Here is a 17,813-nt window from a genome sequence, read left to right on the forward strand (position 1 = left end):
GGCGAATTAAACACCTTTCTGTTTATCGGTCTGGAGGCGATGACGTCAGAATGTGACGTCGCCGAGGTAACGCACCCGCCCTTTTCATTTTCAACACATTACAAACACCGGGTCTCAGCTCTGTTATTTTCCGTTTTTTCGACTATTTTTTGGAACCTTGGAGACATCATGCCTCAACGGTGTGTTGTCGGAGGGTGTAATAACACTAACAGGGAGGGATTCAAGTTGCACCACTGGCCCGAAGATGCCAAAGTGTCTGCCGCCAGACCCCCATTGAATGTGCTGGAGTTTCTCCACATTTTACTGGTGATGCTAAGGCAGACATGGCACAGAGATGTATGGATAACCAGCAAATGCATTTGCAACGATAGTCAACGAAATCACAAAGTTGAGTTTTGTTGATGTTGACTGCCAGCTAATCGAAGCTAACATGCTACGCTAATCAATGCTAACATGCTATTTACCAGCGGTGCTAAAGCAGACATGGTACAGAGATGTATGGATAACCTGTAGATGCATTTGCAACTATATTACGTTTCCTTCCACCCACATTTAATGCGAAAAAAAACACTTACCAATCGACGGATTTAAATTGCTCCAGTTTCAAAAGATGCGAAAGTCCTGATCGTTTGGTCCGCACATTTTACCGGCGATGCTAACGCAGCTATTCGGCCATGCTATGGCTATGAATAGCGTCAATAGCTATTCACTCAATAGCTTCAGTTTCTTCAATATTTTCATACTCCAACCATCTGTTTCAATACATGCATAATCTGTTGAATCGCTTAAGTCGCTGAAATCCGAGTTTGAATCCGAGCTAATGTCACTATATCTTGCTGTGGTATTCCCATTGTTTGTTTACATTGGCAGCACTGTGTGACGTCACAGGGAAATGGCCAGTGTCTTCGCGGAGAGCGAAAATAAGGCACTTTAAAGCTTTATTTAGGGATATTCCGAGACCGGTAAAATTTTGAAAAAAACTTCAAAAAATACAACAAGCCACTGGGAACTGATTTTTATTGTTTTTAACCCTTTTGAAATTGTGATAATGTTCCCCTTTAATAATGTGTAGAAAATAATAGGTGTATAAATGGCACAATATGTTACTGCATACATCAGCAGACTAATTAGGAGTCTTTGTTTACTTGAAATAATAAACATATGTTTAATGCACCTAAGATATTTTCTTAAAATAAAGACAAAATTCCAATTTTTTTGTGGTCCTCTTTATTTAGAAAAGTACCGGTACCAAAATATTGGTATGGGGACAACACTAATGCCTATAGTTGAAATCAAATTTGTTCAACGTTTGTACAAGCTTAATTTTAACGCAATGCAAATTTTGGTTGGCCTGGGGGGAGCTGGATGAAGTGGCTGGGGAGAGGAAAGTCTGGGTTTCCCTGCTTAGGCTGTTGCCTCCGCGACCCGACCTCGGATAAGCGGAAGATGATGGATGGCATTGAAAATTAGATTAAAACAATATAATGCACTTACAAAAAAATTATATATTGATAGTTACTAATAACTACTCATTTAGATTTGTCTCTAAATATATTAGTATATATTTTTTTTTAGCCTATTTGATAAAACATACATGACAATTATGCTAATAATACGAGGCCTCATTTTGACCCCGCCATAGTTAGATTGCCAATCTGTAAGAAACATTGCATTGTAAGGCTGGGCGATATTGCAAAAAAATACTATGGCATTAGCCGTAAGCTAGCTGCGGCAAGCGAAAAGCTTGCTTTTGCGTCAGCAGCTGAAGCACTTTTGACTTTGTAAAGCACAAGACAATGAGATAGGACACCAATCGGTATGGACTGAAATACATGAACAATCATATTGCAGTATCTGTCAAGTATTAGCCAACATTTCATGTTTTGTTTGTACACAGCTAGCTGGACAGCATATGTAGTTGTAATAACAAGCATGACGTGCTGCATCAATCACGATCAATACTATAATGACTCAGTCGATGGACAGTTGTCTGTTTGCTCCAGCTCCAGGGAAGTTTTTTTTCGAGTTGACTTCCATTTCCACATTTTTATTAGCAAGTTATGGTGACCGCCCTCTCTCGGCTTCCATCTACTCCAACCTTTAATCCTCTGTTTGCGATCGCTTATAAGCAAACAGCTCATCCTCCATATATTCAGCTTCAAAAAGATAAGGTTGTGTATCCTGATTTGTCCAAAGATAGTCGTTTTTGTTGTCTGTTACCAAGTCTGCCATAATTACAACACACTCGCGTTTGTTTATGATAGTAGGAACACACATTTGTTGCCGGAAGTCGGAAGGGCGCTGCTTTGCAAACAAAAATAAATGTGTTGAGGAAAGACGTTTTGGTAATGCATAAAATGAACAAAGTATCGTAAATATTTAACATAATACATATTGTTTTGAACGTGGCTGTTACTACATAATATACATATATATTTTCAACGTTAATGGAGGTTTTTGAAGTAGATTAAGAAGGCTTTGAAGGCTACACCAGTGACGCTCATTAGCCGCATTTTGGGAGCGTTTTTATCACAAAAAAACATACGTGTTTGTGTCTCTCATAAATGATTTTGAACGACAAGCAAACATTTTTTAAAAGCGCAGTTCCCCTTTAAAACATGATCTAAAATGTTTTCTGTTGATGTCAACAGCTTGATCCTGGAAGTGATTGCTGACAGTTTCCAAAATTCCATCCATCCATCCATCCATTTGCTACCGCTTATTCCCTTTCGGGGTCGCGGGGGGCGCTGGCGCCTATCTCAGCTACAATTGGGCGGAAGGCGGGGTACACCCTGGACAAGTCGCCACCTCATCGCAGGGCCAACACAGATAGACAAACAACATTCACACTCACATTCACACACTAGGGCCAATTTAGTGTTGCCAATCAACCTATCCCCAGGTGCATGTCTTTGGAAGTGGGAGGAAGCCGGAGTACCCGGAGGGAACCCACGCATTCACGGGGAGAACATGCAAACTCCACACAGAAAGATCCCGAGCCTGGATTTGAACACAGGACTGCAGGACCTTCGTATTGTGAGGCAGACGCACTAACCCCTCTGCCACCGTGAAGCCCGTTTCCAAAATTCTCTTGAGAAAAATTGTTTTGAAATCCACACAGATCTGTGTTGATGGATTGTGTTTGGCCTTCAAGAGGTTCCAGAGTACTTTTGAGTCTTTTTAAATGAACCATTGTCCCCGAAAAGACGGTGTTATGAGTGTATTGACTTTGATGAAAACCCACACTCCGACTGCTTGCTTTCAAAAATGCAGCATTCACAAAATACCCATGGCGAATTGATGAACAATCCCTCCGGTAAAAGCGTCCAATGTGTTCTTTCTGCTCACCTGTGACACACTTGGGAGGGAATGTAGGCCCAAATCCAAATACACATCCAAAAGACGGGTCAACACAGTGGGAGTAAGCAGATTCAATTCACTCAGCCTACATCCATTGGGTTTAAATGAGGACTTGTCAACAGCGGGAATGACAACATGTTCTCCTTGCTGCACAACACTGGGATGTCTGTTGTGTACATAGTCATGAAGCTGTCGCACACTATGACATTTTAGGTAGGACACAAAAAAGGCGGAGGACATGTTTTTTTCTTATCAGAATGAAAAAGCCTCGACAGTGGAAGATAGAAAATAGCTTATACAAAATAACAGATACACCGCACTCAAACCCCAAGAACAGACAAAGCAACTGTGTAACGGACGACACCCACTGAATTAGAGGTTCTAACCATTAAAAACATGTCCGACAGTGTGTTGCATTGCACGAAGCAGGAGCCAGCCTTCACGCCATTTAGCAAAACGACGGACATCGATGCATAAAAATAAAAAAAAAAGCGGCCGATGGTGCGGCCAACATGTTTCGATTCTTTCTGTCTTCGAAGCATACAAACTGGACATTACCCACGTTACACAGACCGACCTGTCGCTTGCTTTCAATGCTGACCTGTGGTCCGTCACACCAAGATGTGTGCGTACAACACACACAATAATCCTTATTACACAGGGGAGAAGTCTGCTCCCCAAGGTAAAATGCTGTACAATAACAAACCTTATTTCATGAAACTATTGCATCTGTTTGTGGTACATTCAATAGTGTTGCTTCTCAAACAATAATCCTTATCTAAAAGTTAGCTTTTTTGTTTAAATGGAATGTTACATATCAAAATGTTGGCGTATCGGAGGGGCGCAAGCAGAGACTAAATTTATTTAAATCCACCTCAATGGGCGCCGTTGATTTGGGATTACAAGCGCAACCTCGGTAACAATTGAGATGGCAAACTGAGGTATTACTGTATTGGATAAATAATCTGTTCACAGGTAAAACAGGCACTATACTCAAACTTTAATAACCCATACAGTCAATGTATTAACAACTGTAAGATAAAATACAAGTGTTACAAGTGCTAATTAAGCTACATAAAAAGTATTTCTCGCAACTGTTGGATATGAATTCAAACCATAACCAAGCATGCATAACGATAGCTCTAGACTCAAAGTAGGTCTACTGTTTGGAGCTTTTAGGAGATTTCCTGTGTGTTGTGTTTTAGTTCTTGTCTTGCGCTCTTATTTTGGTGGCTTTTCCTGTTTTGTTGGTATTTTCCTATAGCAGTTTCATGTCTTCCTTGAACGCCATTCCCCGCACCAGCTTTGTTTTGGCAATCAAGACCATTAAAGTTGTGCGAATGCTATCCTTCTTTGTGGGGACATTGTTGATTGCTCTGTACGGATGTACTTTGTGGACGCTGTCAGTTTTTGCTGTAGTCCAGCATTCTGTTTTTGTTTACTTTGTAGTTAGGTCATTTTTATTTTCGTTTTGCATAGCCATCCCTAAGCTTCAATGTGTTTTTTTAGCGGCACTCACCTTTTCTTTATTTTTCGTTTAAGCGTTAGAGACCTTTTCACCTACATGCTGCCTCCCGTATATTGTGATTACCGACAAAGCTATTAGCTACCTGCTGCCATCTATTTATATGGAAGAGTATTACACAGTTACTCTGCCATTTTTAACTAATGTTAGACACCTCTGCTGTACTAATTAAACTAAATAAAATTATGCGCTAAACAAAACGCGGTAATTGCTTTGGCAAAATATCAACTTTGCAGTGACAGAGCAGCTTAGATAAGAACATGTTGCAAAGAACAGCAAACAATGACAGTAAACTATACGACTTTTTATGAACACTTTGGTACCATTTGTTTTTTTTAAATCATATAGTTTTTTATATGATTGCTTTGTATTCCAAATATTTACTTTTTAGTAAAATAACTGTGACCTTACATGTTATGAGTATAGAAGTATACTCATAACATACAGTACAGCATCAGCCTGATTTGTATAAACTACCCTGAACTGTAAAATGCGGTTGAAACACAAACCACACACTTCTACAGGAACCTATAGATGCAGGTAAAGGGCCTAATGTTTTCAACTGTTTAATGTGTGGGAATCATGTGACTAAAGAAAACCATGAAACATGATTACGAGCACAGGATTACCCATCAGTACCGTTGAAGTTTTCATTCAAATGCTAGAAACACTACATAGAAAGTTCTGAAGAAGACTAAAATACACAACCTGATAAACCATATGAAGCTGACATACAAAAAAAATGACTTGAAAGATATATATTGACCATGACAGCCTTCTATTTTCTACAGATTGTCTCTTTTGAGGTAGCGGGGGGTGCTGGAGCCTATCCCAGCAGCGCTCGGGTGGAAGGCGGTGTACACCCTGAACAAGTCACCTGCTCATCACAGAGCCAACATTCAAACACTAGGGCCCATTTAGGGTTGCCAATCAACCTATCCCCAGGTGCATGTCTGTGGAGGTGGGAGGGGCCTATCCCCAGGTGCATGTCTTTGGAGGCGGGAGGAAGTCGGAGTACCTGGAGGGAACCCACGCAGTCACAGGGAGAACATGCAAACTCCACACAAAAAGATCCCGAGCCTGAACACAGGACCTTTGTATTGTGAGGCACATGCACAAACCCCTCTCCCACCGTGCTGCCCTGACAATGACATGTGGCAGAAAAATGACTAATCACATATTTGACTATATGGTCATGCTGCTTTTGTGTAAGTCCAAATAAATGTGTTTTCAAGAAAACCTTAAACATAACTTATATTTTATACTTTAGTCTACTAAATTTACTTTAAATGAAATGTTGGGGAGTTCAGTCGACTAAAAATAAATCCATTTAGATCAAAAGAGTTCGACTAAAAGTAAAACAAAACTTTGTCAAAAGACTAACCAAAACTAAATAGGGACGTAATGAAAGGTATTAATGATAACCGGTATTAATGATAACTTGTAATAATGATAAAACTTCCGATGGTTAGTATTACCTTTTTAAGTTAAACTTATCAAAAAAACGTGATGATACCTGCACTTTGCTAAACTTAAGGACTGAATAGATAGCTTAGATGCTAACATAAAAATAAGAGGCATTAATGTATTTCCCTATGAAGCAATGACCTACCCCAATCTAAATGTATAAAAACACATTGTAGCTGAGGAACTAAGTTATTCCATTGTGCAGAATGAACCTACACGCTGTGCTCTCTCAGACAGAGTGAATGTTCTATAATCAGAGGATTATGAGACTGAGGTGTTTTCACGGTGCGTTCAAGGACCGCCGAACATAGTAACACATCACAACGCCCGTCAGAAATAACAATAGTGAATGTTCTATATACAGAGGATTACGAGACTGAAGTGTTTTGACGGTGCGTTCAAATCATAGTAACACATCACAACGCCCGGCAGAAACAATAATAAATAAGAATAATAATAATAGATTTTGTTTGTCACGCACTGTTCATTTAAATAAATCTTCAAGTGCCACAAACTAATATCTAAAACAATAAAAGCTTAGCCGTCAAAGCAAACATAATACTATGACTAAAACCTTATCAAAACGTGCAAAATAGTGGGTTTTATAACATGTGTCTATTTATTTGTTATCAAAAAAACTAACTTAGTCAAAAGATTTCATTGTTTGTACTAGTACTTTTTGAGCACATTCAACAATATTGCAATAATGATAAACTCCAAGGTTCTCATAGTCATCATTGTCACCGACGTCCCACTGGGTGTGAGTTTTCCTTGCCCTTATGTGGGCCTACCGAGGATGTCGTAGTGGTTTGTGCAGCCCTTTGAGACACTAGTGATTTAGGGCTATATAAATGAACATTGATTGATTAAATAATTTTGGTCACGATAACAGTGATATATTGTTACATGCCTACTAAATAATTACCGGCTATATGGTAATCCTAACACTTTTTCTCTTTACTACCATTGTAGAGAAAACAAAAACAAAGCAAAAGTTGTACCAGACATGGAAAGATTTGGCATGCTATCACGCATATATTGGACTACTTTAGGGGTGTTTGATTTGAAGGAGTTTTGCTCAGAGTGCCTTCACTCCATGAAACTACTCCGCCTCTATTGTGCCAGCATGAAAGGAGAAAGGGGAAGAGGGATTTATTTCTTGCTCTGGGGACATAGAGATAGAGCCAAAGAGCTCCACCATAGAAGAGAAAACCCAGATGGGTCTAGGCTTAGTGACAGTGACAACGCTATGAGTGGCCACACGGTTGTGAGTAACAGACAAGTGAAACCAACACAATGAGCAGCCTGGCCTTTCAGGTCAACAATGAGTCACATTGACAGTAGCACACCCAGAATTATGGCGTTGTGGGGCTCCTCCTACAACCATTACTTCCATATTTGACTTCTCCTGTTGCACTACTTGACCGTGATGGTATTACCTGTGCAGCAGCATTACTGGGCGGAGTGAGAATGGAAAGAACTTAGGTTGCATTTGCATATTTTTGATCACACCTGGGGAAGTAACATCTGGCATGTCAAGTCTCTCATGATAAAAAACAAAACAAAGAGTATGCAGGAGTCTAGGCTACGTGCATTTTATTCTCCACGAGCAAGTTATGACAGGCTCTCGTAGAGAAGCGCGTCTGAAAGCTGACGTCGGTCTAGCGCCACATTACAGGCCAATGCGCTTCCTCCTTTTTGCATGATGGCTCAATCCCTGAGCAGCTTCTGTTTGTGTGAAAACCTGTCCAACAAGCTGTCTGAGAGCGGGCCTGTTTAGGTTTTTGTTATGAGCAGGGTGATCTTATTCGCTGTTGATATGGGACAAAACAACAGGAGAATCTAGGCATCCTGGCCTAGTATACCCTTCAATGTCGTACCTAAAAAGTAGCAAAAGAGGAAGATACAGAAGGAAGTTCAAATGACTGTCTACACTTTTTGACCCAAAATATGTTGCAAGAGAACCGTTACAAAAGGCAAATGGTATCATTCTTGCTGGTATAATCCACATTCTAAAAGAAAAGTGGGGTCAAAATGAAGAACCCCAGCACACATTTCAACTAAGACAAAACAAGCTATGCTGCTTCTACTCAGTGGAAGAAACAATGAAAAGTCATTGGTGTGGCATTTAACTATAAGATGTGTACACAGAATTGTTGGAATCCACATTCAGCAATAAAGGCAAATACAAAAGGTCCTGGGTTCGATCCTCGGGCTCGGGGTCTTTCTGTGTGGAGTTTTCATGTTTCTTCCGGGTACTCTGGCTTCCAACCACCTCCAAAGACATGCACCTGGGGATAGGCCCCTCCCACCTCCAAAGACATGCACCTGGGGATAGGCCCCTCCCACCTCCAAAGACATGCACCTGGGGATAGGCCCCTCCCACCTCCAAAGACATGCACCTGGGGATAGGTTGATCGGCAACACTAAATGGTCCTTAGTGTGTGAATGTGAGTGTGAATGTTGTCTGTGTTGGCACTGAAATGAGATATGTTGCCATGAGGCAGCAAGTACCTCTGCCTCAAATCAGGGGGCGATATATTGTCTACTTGCAGTTCAATGCCTTAGCATTATTCTGACTCGCCAAGATAGCAGACACATGTCTCTCCAGCGAAAGTCAGCCCATTTATTTATAAGAAACATGGCATTTGTTTTAGAGTAAGCCAGTGTTTGTGGGTGTTTTTTTGTCAGGTGCAAAAATATTGTTTTATTGCCTGGAATTAAATTGAATTAAATGAATGTGTTGTTGCCCGGAAAAGGGTGGAATGCCATCTCCATTGTTCCTGTTTTTGGATGACTCGGCCCTACTGGTATCTGGCAAGGACAAGTCACAGGTGGAACAAATCCTCAGTGCGGAACTCCTGAATATTTGCACCTGGCTCGCTGACAAAAAGCTATCCGTACACTTAGGTAAAACGGAATCCACATCTGAGGTCCTCTCCAAGGTTTCTCATAGTCAGCATTGTCACTGGCGTCCCACGGGATGTGAATCCTCCCTGCCCACTGGGTGTGAGTTTTCCTTGCCCTTTTGTGGGTTCTTCCGAGGATGTTGTAGTCGTAATGATTTGTGCAGTCCTTTGAGACATTTGTGATTTGGGTCTATATAAATAAACATTGATTGATTGATTGATTGAAGTCTCACCTTAAAACTCATTTGTATACGCTAGCCTTTAAATAGACCCCATTTTTAGACCAGTTGATCTGCCGTTTCTTTTCTTTTTCTCCTCTGTCCTACTCTCCCTTGTGGAGGGGGTTAGGTCCGGTGGCCATGGATGAAGTACTGGCTGTCCAGAGTCGGGACCCAGGATGGACCGCTCGTCCAGAGTCGGGACCCAGGATGAACCGCTCGCCCGTGTATCGACTGGGGTCATCTCTGCACTGCTGATCCGCCTCCGCTTGGGATGGTTTCCTGTTGGTTTCACTTTGGATTGGACTCTTACGGTTGTGTCGGATCCACTATGGATTGGCTTTTCACAGTATCATGTTAGACCCGCCCGACATCCATTGCTTTCGGTCCCCTAGGGGTGAGGGGTTAGCCACATATGCGGTCCTCTCCAAGGTTTCTCATAGTCATCATTGTCACTGTCACCGACGTCCCACTAGGGAGATTTTTCCTTGCCCTTATGTGGGCTCTACTGAGGATGTTGTGGTTTGTGCAGCCCTTTGAGACACTGGTGATTTAGGGCTATATAAATAAACATTGATTGATTGATTGAAGTCTCACCTTACAACTCATTTGTATACGCTAGCCTTTAAATAGACCCCCTTTTTAGACCAGTTGATCTGCCGTTTCTTTTCTTTTTCTCCCCTGTCCCACTCTCCCTTGTGGAGGGGGTTAGGTCCGGTGGCCATGGATGAAGTACTGGCTGTGCAGAGTCGGGACCCAGGATGGACCGCTCGCCTGTGTATCGCCTGGGGTCATCTCTGTGCTGCTGATCCGCCTCCGCTTGGGTTGGTTTCCTGTTGGTTTCACTTTGGATTGGACTCTTACGGTTGTGTCGGATCCACTATGGGTTGGCTTTTCACAGTATCATGTTAGACCTGCTCGACATCCATTGCTTTCGGTCCCCTAGGGGTGGGGGGTTGCCCACATATGTGGTCCTCTCCAAGGTTTCTCATAGTCATCATTGTCACTGTCACCGACGTCAAACTGGGGTGATTTTTCCTTGCCCTTATGTGGGCTCTACTGAGGATGTTGTTGTGGTTTGTGCAGCCCTTTGAGACACTGGTGATTTAGGACTATATAAATAAACTTTGATTGATAACAACATGTTTCAAAGACACGAAAAGATGAAGATATGAATTTAAGAAGAACAAAAACTAGTGTTTAGTTGTAGATATTTACAGTTGTTAGCTTACCTGCCCACGAAATTCTCCAGAACGGAGCTCTTCCCGGCACTCTGGCCGCCGACCACGGCGATCTGAGGAAGGTCCAAGTTGCAGCTCTGCCCGATGGAGCTGAAGGCGTCCTGGAGCTTGTTGATGAGGGGAATCAGGTCTTCCATGCCCCGGTTCCCCATGGCTTCGCTGGCCCGGCTGAGCTCCTCACAAGCGGCTAGAAAAGAGTCGAGCGGAGGCTAACGTTAGCTAGCCCGCGTATACTCGCTCGACGGGAGTGGTGACGCCACAAATCAAAGGGCGGAGAGTTACGGTAAACACCGACGCGGTGTTAATTCACACCGAACACATGTCGCGTTATTGGAAGAAGAAGAGCCGAGGCGGACGGGAGAAAAGTCGCAAACAAAACTTCTTCTCCACAAACACTATCCGGTCAGCGGGGACGCTACATCCGATAGAAACCGGTAAGTCAGGCTCCGCCTCTGAGCTGTAAGACTCGGGCATCTATTGGCTGATTGTGCTGTCACTCTTATTGAAGCGCCCTCTGATTGGCTTCAATAACGTAAACTCTACTCGTTCTCGATTGGTCGGAAGAACCAGGCAAACCCACTTCTGCGTCACGTGATCAAACCAACATGGCCGCATAATAAGTCCGGGAGTATTTTCCATAATGCTAAACTAAGGGACAAGCGGTACAAAATGATTGGATAAACGAAGTGTTTAGTGAAGTGGAAGGGTTTGTTTGCTGATGACGGAGTGATGTGGTAAGAGAGGTAGAAATACAAATCAAATAGAAAAGAAGATTCAAAAAAGCGGTAAATAATGTTCAAGAAGGGGGGAAAAAAAGTTGAAGTAGCATTGATTGTCACACACACACACACACACACACCACACACACACACGCTAGGTGTGGTGAGATGATCCCCTGCATTTGATCCATGGAGGGCTGAGGGGAGCAGTGAGCAGCGGCGTTGGCCGCGCCCGGGAATCATTTTTGGTACAGCTCGGGGTTTAAGATTCTCCTTTCCAAAGACTAAAGTCATGAATATTACAACGAGTGAAAAGTTCAAAACAAGCTCCAAATTCAATTCTATGGAGAAAATATAGAAAAAGGTACAATAATTTAAATATTTGGGAATATGGTTTGATAAATATATTAACTGGTCTAAAATGTCGTAAGGGGGGACTCTTACACAAAAATTTCAAAAACGGTTTTGCTTCAACAGCAGAATGCTGGTTCTGCCGTTGTAGGAGACGTCTCAAAACCTCATCAGGTGTCCTGACAAAACTCAAAAATGGCAGAAAATGCATATTTTTAGAATGTATTTATTTTTGCAAAAATGTCATAAAGGGGGACCCTTACCCCAAAATTTTAAAAACAGTTTTGCTCCAACAGCACAGTACTGGTCCTGTAGTTGTAGATTCAGTTCAGTTCAGTTTCAGTTTATTTAGATGTCTCAAAGTGTTATCAGGTATGTCAACAAAACCCAAAAATGGCAGAAAATTCATATTTTTAGATTTTTTTTTTTTTTTGCTAAAATGTCAAAACAAAAAAATGAAACATGGTTTTGCTTCAACAGCACAATACTGGTCCTGTAGTTGTAGGACATGTCTCAAAACGTTATCAGGAATGTCGACAAAACCACAAAATGGCAGAAAATGCATATTTTTTGAAAACATGTTTTGCAAAAATGTCATAAAGGGGGACCCTTACCCCAAAATTTTAAAAACTGTTTTGCTTCAACAGCACAGTACTGGTCCTGTAGTTGTAGATTTAGTTCAGTTCAGTTTCAGTTTATTTAGATGTCTCAAAGTGTTATCAGGTACGTCAACAAAACCCAAAAATGGCAGAAAATTCATATTTTTAGAATTTTTTTTTTTGTTGCTAAAATGTCAAAACAAAAAAATTAAACATGGTTTTGCTTCAACAGCACAATACTGGTCCTGTAGTTGTAGGACATGTCTCAAAACGTTATCAGGAATGTCGACAAAACCACAAAATGGCAGAAAATGCATATTTTTTGAAAACATGTTTTGCTAAAATGTCATAAAGGGGGACCCTTACCCAAAAATTTTAAAAACTGTTTTGCTCCAACAGCACAGTACTGGTCCTGTAGTTGTAGATTTAGTTCAGTTCAGTTTCAGTTTATTTAGATGTCTCAAAGTGTTATCAGGTATGTCAACAAAACCCAAAAATGGCAGAAAATTCATATTTTTAGAATTTTTTTTTTTTTTGCTAAAATGTCAAAACAAAAAAATGAAACATGGTTTTGCTTCAACAGCACAGTACTGGTCCTGTAGTTGTAGGACATGTCTAAAAACGTTATCAGGAATGTCGACAAAACCACAAAATGGCAGAAAATGCATATTTTTTGAAAACATGTTTTGCAAAAATGTCATAAAGGGGGACCCTTACCCCAAAAATTTTAAAAACTGTTTTGCTTCAACAGCACAGTACTGGTCCTGTAGTTGTAGATTTAGTTCAGTTCAGTTCAGTTTATTTAGATGTCTCAAAGTGTTATCAGGTATGTCAACAAAACCCAAAAATGGCAGAAAATTCATATTTTTAGAATTTTTTTTTTTTTTGCTAAAATGTCAAAACAAAAAAATGAAACATGGTTTTGCTTCAACAGCACAGTACTGGTCCTGTAGTTGTAGGACATGTCTCAAAACGTTATCAGGAATGTCGACAAAACCACAAAATGGCAGAAAATGCATATTTTTTGAAAACATGTTTTGCAAAAATGTCATAAAGGGGGACCCTTACCCCAAAAATTTTAAAAACTGTTTTGCTTCAACAGCATAGTACTGGTCCTGTAGTTGTAGATTCAGTTCAGTTCAGTTCAGTTTCAGTTTATTTAGATGTCTCAAAGTGTTATCAGGTACGTCAACAAAACCCAAAAATGGCAGAAAATTCATATTTTTAGAATTTTTTTTTTTGTTGCTAAAATGTCAAAACAAAAAAATGAAACATGGTTTTGCTTCAACAGCACAGTACTGGTCCTGTAGTTGTAGGACATGTCTCAAAACGTTATCAGGAATGTCGACAAAACCACAAAATGGCAGAAAATGCATATTTTTTGAAAACATGTTTTGCAAAAATGTCATAAAGGGGGACCCTTACCCCAAAAATTTTAAAAACTGTTTTGCTTCAACAGCATAGTACTGGTCCTGTAGTTGTAGATTCAGTTCAGTTCAGTTCAGTTTCAGTTTATTTAGATGTCTCAAAGTGTTATCAGGTACGTCAACAAAACCCAAAAATGGCAGAAAATTCCTATTTTTAGAATTTTTTTTTTTGTTGCTAAAATGTCAAAACAAAAAAATGAAACATGGTTTTGCTTCAACAGCACAATACTGGTCCTGTAGTTGTAGGACATGTCTCAAAACGTTATCAGGAATGTCGACAAAACCACAAAATGGCAGAAAATGCATATTTTTTGAAAACATGTTTTGCAAAAATGTCATAAAGGGTGACCCTTACCCCAAAAATTTTAAAAACTGTTTTGCTTCAACAGCACAGTACTGGTCCTGTAGTTGTAGATTTAGTTCAGTTCAGTTCAGTTTCAGTTTATTTAGATGTCTCAAAGTGTTATCAGGTATGTCAACAAAACCCAAAAATGGCAGAAAATTCATATTTTTACAATTGTTTTTTTTTGTTGCTAAAATGTCAAAACAAAAAAATGAAACATGGTTTTGCTTCAACAGCACAATACTGGTCCTGTAGTTGTAGGACATGTCTCAAAACGTTATCAGGAATGTCGACAAAACCCCAAAATGGCAGAAAATGCATATTTTTTGAAAACATGTTTTGCTAAAATGTCATAAAGGGGGACCCTTACCCCAAAAATTGTAAAAACTGTTTTGCTTCAACAGCACAGTGCTGGTCCTGTAGTTGTGGATTTAGTTCAGTTCAGTTCAGTTTCAGTTTATTTAGATGTCTCAAAGTGTTATCAGGTATGTCAACAAAACCCAAAAATGGCAGAAAATTCATATTTTTAGAATTTATTTTTTTGTTGCTAAAATGTCAAAACAAAAAAATGAAACATGGTTTTGCTTCAACAGCACAATACTGGTCCTGTAGTTGTAGGACATGTCTCAAAACGTTATCAGGAATGTCGACAAAACCACAAAATGGCAGGAAATGCATATTTTTTGAAAACATGTTTTGCAAAAATGTCATAAAGGGGGACCCTTACCCCAAAAATTGTAAAAACTGTTTTGCTTCAACAGTACAGTACTGGTCCTGTAGTTGTAGATTTAGTTCAGTTCAGTTCAGTTTCAGTTTATTTAGATGTCTCAAAGTGTTATCAGGTACGTCAACAAAACCCAAAAATGGCAGAAAATTCATATTTTTAGAATTTTTTTTTTTGTTGCTAAAATGTCAAAACAAAAAAATGAAACATGGTTTTGCTTCAACAGCACAATACTGGTCCTGTAGTTGTAGGACATGTCTCAAAACGTTATCAGGAATGTCGACAAAACCCCAAAATGGCAGAAAATGCATATTTTTTGAAAACATGTTTTGCTAAAATGTCATAAGGGGGGGACCCTTACCCAAATATTTAAAAAACTGTTTTGCTTCAACTGCTAAATACTGGTCCTGTAGTTGTAGGAGATGTCTCAAAACCTGATCAGGGGTCCTAACAAAACCCCAAAATGGCAGGAAATGCATATTTTTCTAAAACTTTTTTTCACTATAATGTTGTAAAGGGGGACCCTTACACAAAAATATAAAAAACTGTCATGCTCCAACATCAGAATACTGGTCCTGTAGTCGTAAAAGATGTCTCAAAATCTCATCAGGACCAGGGAATCATTTTGGTACAGCTCGGGGTTTAAGATTCTCTTTGTTGGAAAGACTAAAAGTCGTGAATTTTACAAAGACGGAAAGTTCAAAACAAGCTCCAAATTAAACTCTATGGAGAAAATATAGAAAAGATACACTAATTTAAATATTTGGGAATATGGTTGGATAAATATATGAACTGGTCAAACCACATCAGCAAAGCAGTGGAGAATAATAAAAAGGTGTTAAATATGATGAGGGCTTTGAGGGATTAATATTGGGGGGCTGATAGATGGACATTGAAAGCAATATATATCCATTTAATTCAATCTGTTATTGATTATGGATGCATCATTTATCAATCTGCTTCAAAAACATTACTTGGGAAAAGAGACAGGATCCAATCAGAGGCATTAAGGTTTTGTTGTACCATGAATTGATTAACATGGACCCCGACTTAAACAAGTTGAAAAACTTATTGGGGTGTTACCATTTAGTGGTAAATTGTACGGAATGTGTACTGTACTGTGCCATCTACTAATAAACGTTTCAATCAATCAATAATAAAAGTCACCAAAACATTTGTCCTTTATCAAAGCTACGCGTGTGACAAAAAAGCGTGTGAAAATTATTGGTATTCAGTGAGGTAAAATGAATGACAGTTCATTGTTCCTCCCAAATGAATTGCAAAAGTGGAGCAGATCACCACTCCAAGATGGCGGCCCCGCGCCTCGTCAGCGGCAGTTGGCAGTACTGGTTGATGCTGCGTACCCTTACAGCAGGGGTCACCAACACCAGGTCGCCCGTAAGGACCAGATGAGTCGCCCGCTGGCCTGTTCTAAAAATAGCTCAAATAGCAGCACTTACCAGTGAGCTGCCTCTATTTTTTAAATTGTATTTATTTACTAGCAAGCTGGTCTCGCTTTGCTCGACATTTTTAATTCTAAGAGAGACAAAACTCAAATAGAATTTGAAAATCCAAGAAAATATTTTAAAGACTTGGTTTTCTCTTGTTTAAATAAATTCATTTATTTTTTTACTTTGCTTCTTATAACTTTCAGAAAGACAATTTTAGAGAAAAAATACAACCTTAATAATGATTTTAGGATTTTTAAACACATATACCTTTTTACCTTTTAAATTCCTTCCTCTTCTTTCCTGACAATTTAAATCAATGTTCAAGTAAATTATTTTTTTCATTGTAAAGAATAATAAATACATTTTAATTTAATTCTTCATTTTAGCTTCTGTTTTTTCGACGAATAATATTTGGGAAATATTTCTTCAAACTTATTATGATTAAATTAAAAATAAATTCATCTGGCAAATCTAGAAAATCTGCAGAATCAAATTCAAATCTTATTTCAAAGTCTTTTCAATTTCTTTTAAAATTTTTGTTCTGGAAAATCTATAAGAAATAACGATTTGTCTTTGTTAGAAATATAGCTTGGTCCAATTTGTTATATATTCTAACAAAGTGCAGATTGGATTTTAACCTATTTAAAACATGTCATCAAAATTCTAAAATTAATCTTAATCATAAAAAAATACTAATGATGTTCCATAAATTATTTTTTTTTTTTTTCAAAAAGATTCAAATTAGCTAGGTTTTCTCTTAATTTTTTTCGGTTGAATTTTGAATTTTAAAGAGTTGAAATTGAAAATAAACTATAATTCAAAATTTAATTTTCATTTTAAACCATTCAATTAAGTGTTTTTTTTTTAAATCATTTATTCTCTACAAAAAACCTTCCGTAAAAGGAAAAAAATTGTTATGACGAAATGACAGACAGAAATACCCTTATATATATATATATATATATATATATATATATATATATATATATATATAAATATATATGGAGAGAGAGAGAGAGAGAGAGAGAGAGGTTTATTAAAGGTAAATTGAGCAAATTGGCTATTTCTGGCAATTTATTTAAGTGTGTATCAAACTGGTAGCCCTTCGCATTAATCAGTACCCAAGAAGTACCGTATTTCCTTGAATTGACGCAGGGTTTGCAGTATAGTATGCGCCTGTCTTGAATTACTGCCGGGTCAAACTCGCTTCGCAAAATAATTAGCGCATGCTTAGCATTACCGCCTGGTCAAACTGGTGACGTCATGAGTGACACTTCTCCTGTCATCATTTTCAAAATGGAGGAGGCTGATTTCTATACCGGTAATTTGAAATCGCATAAAGGGAAGAAGATTAAGAGCTATTCAGTAGGATTTAAGGTCCAAATTTACACAACACTCACATTTTTACTGCATGCCTTTGGTAAGTGCCGGAGTGAAAAGAGGTTTTAAATTGATTAGGCAATTCAAGGAAATACAGTA

General features: G+C 39.1%; 1 protein-coding gene across 5 annotated transcripts in view; it reads right to left on the reverse strand.

Moving 5' to 3' along the window:
• The window catches only part of dnm2a (dynamin 2a), a 54,021-nt gene extending 42,864 nt beyond the window's left edge, over positions 1-11,157 (reverse strand). For all 5 annotated transcript variants that reach the window (XM_061905184.1, XM_061905183.1, XM_061905182.1 and 2 more), the window contains exon 1: positions 10,712-11,157. In XM_061905184.1, coding sequence (XP_061761168.1) covers positions 10,712-10,872 — 161 coding nt within the window. In that variant the 5' untranslated portion in view covers positions 10,873-11,157. The remainder of the gene's footprint in view (positions 1-10,711) is intronic.
• Between the last annotated feature and the right edge of the window lie 6,656 nt (positions 11,158-17,813).

The sequence above is a fragment of the Nerophis ophidion genome, linkage group LG07 (genome assembly GCF_033978795.1).
Source record: "Nerophis ophidion isolate RoL-2023_Sa linkage group LG07, RoL_Noph_v1.0, whole genome shotgun sequence".
NCBI classification, from domain to species: Eukaryota; Metazoa; Chordata; class Actinopteri; order Syngnathiformes; family Syngnathidae; genus Nerophis; species Nerophis ophidion.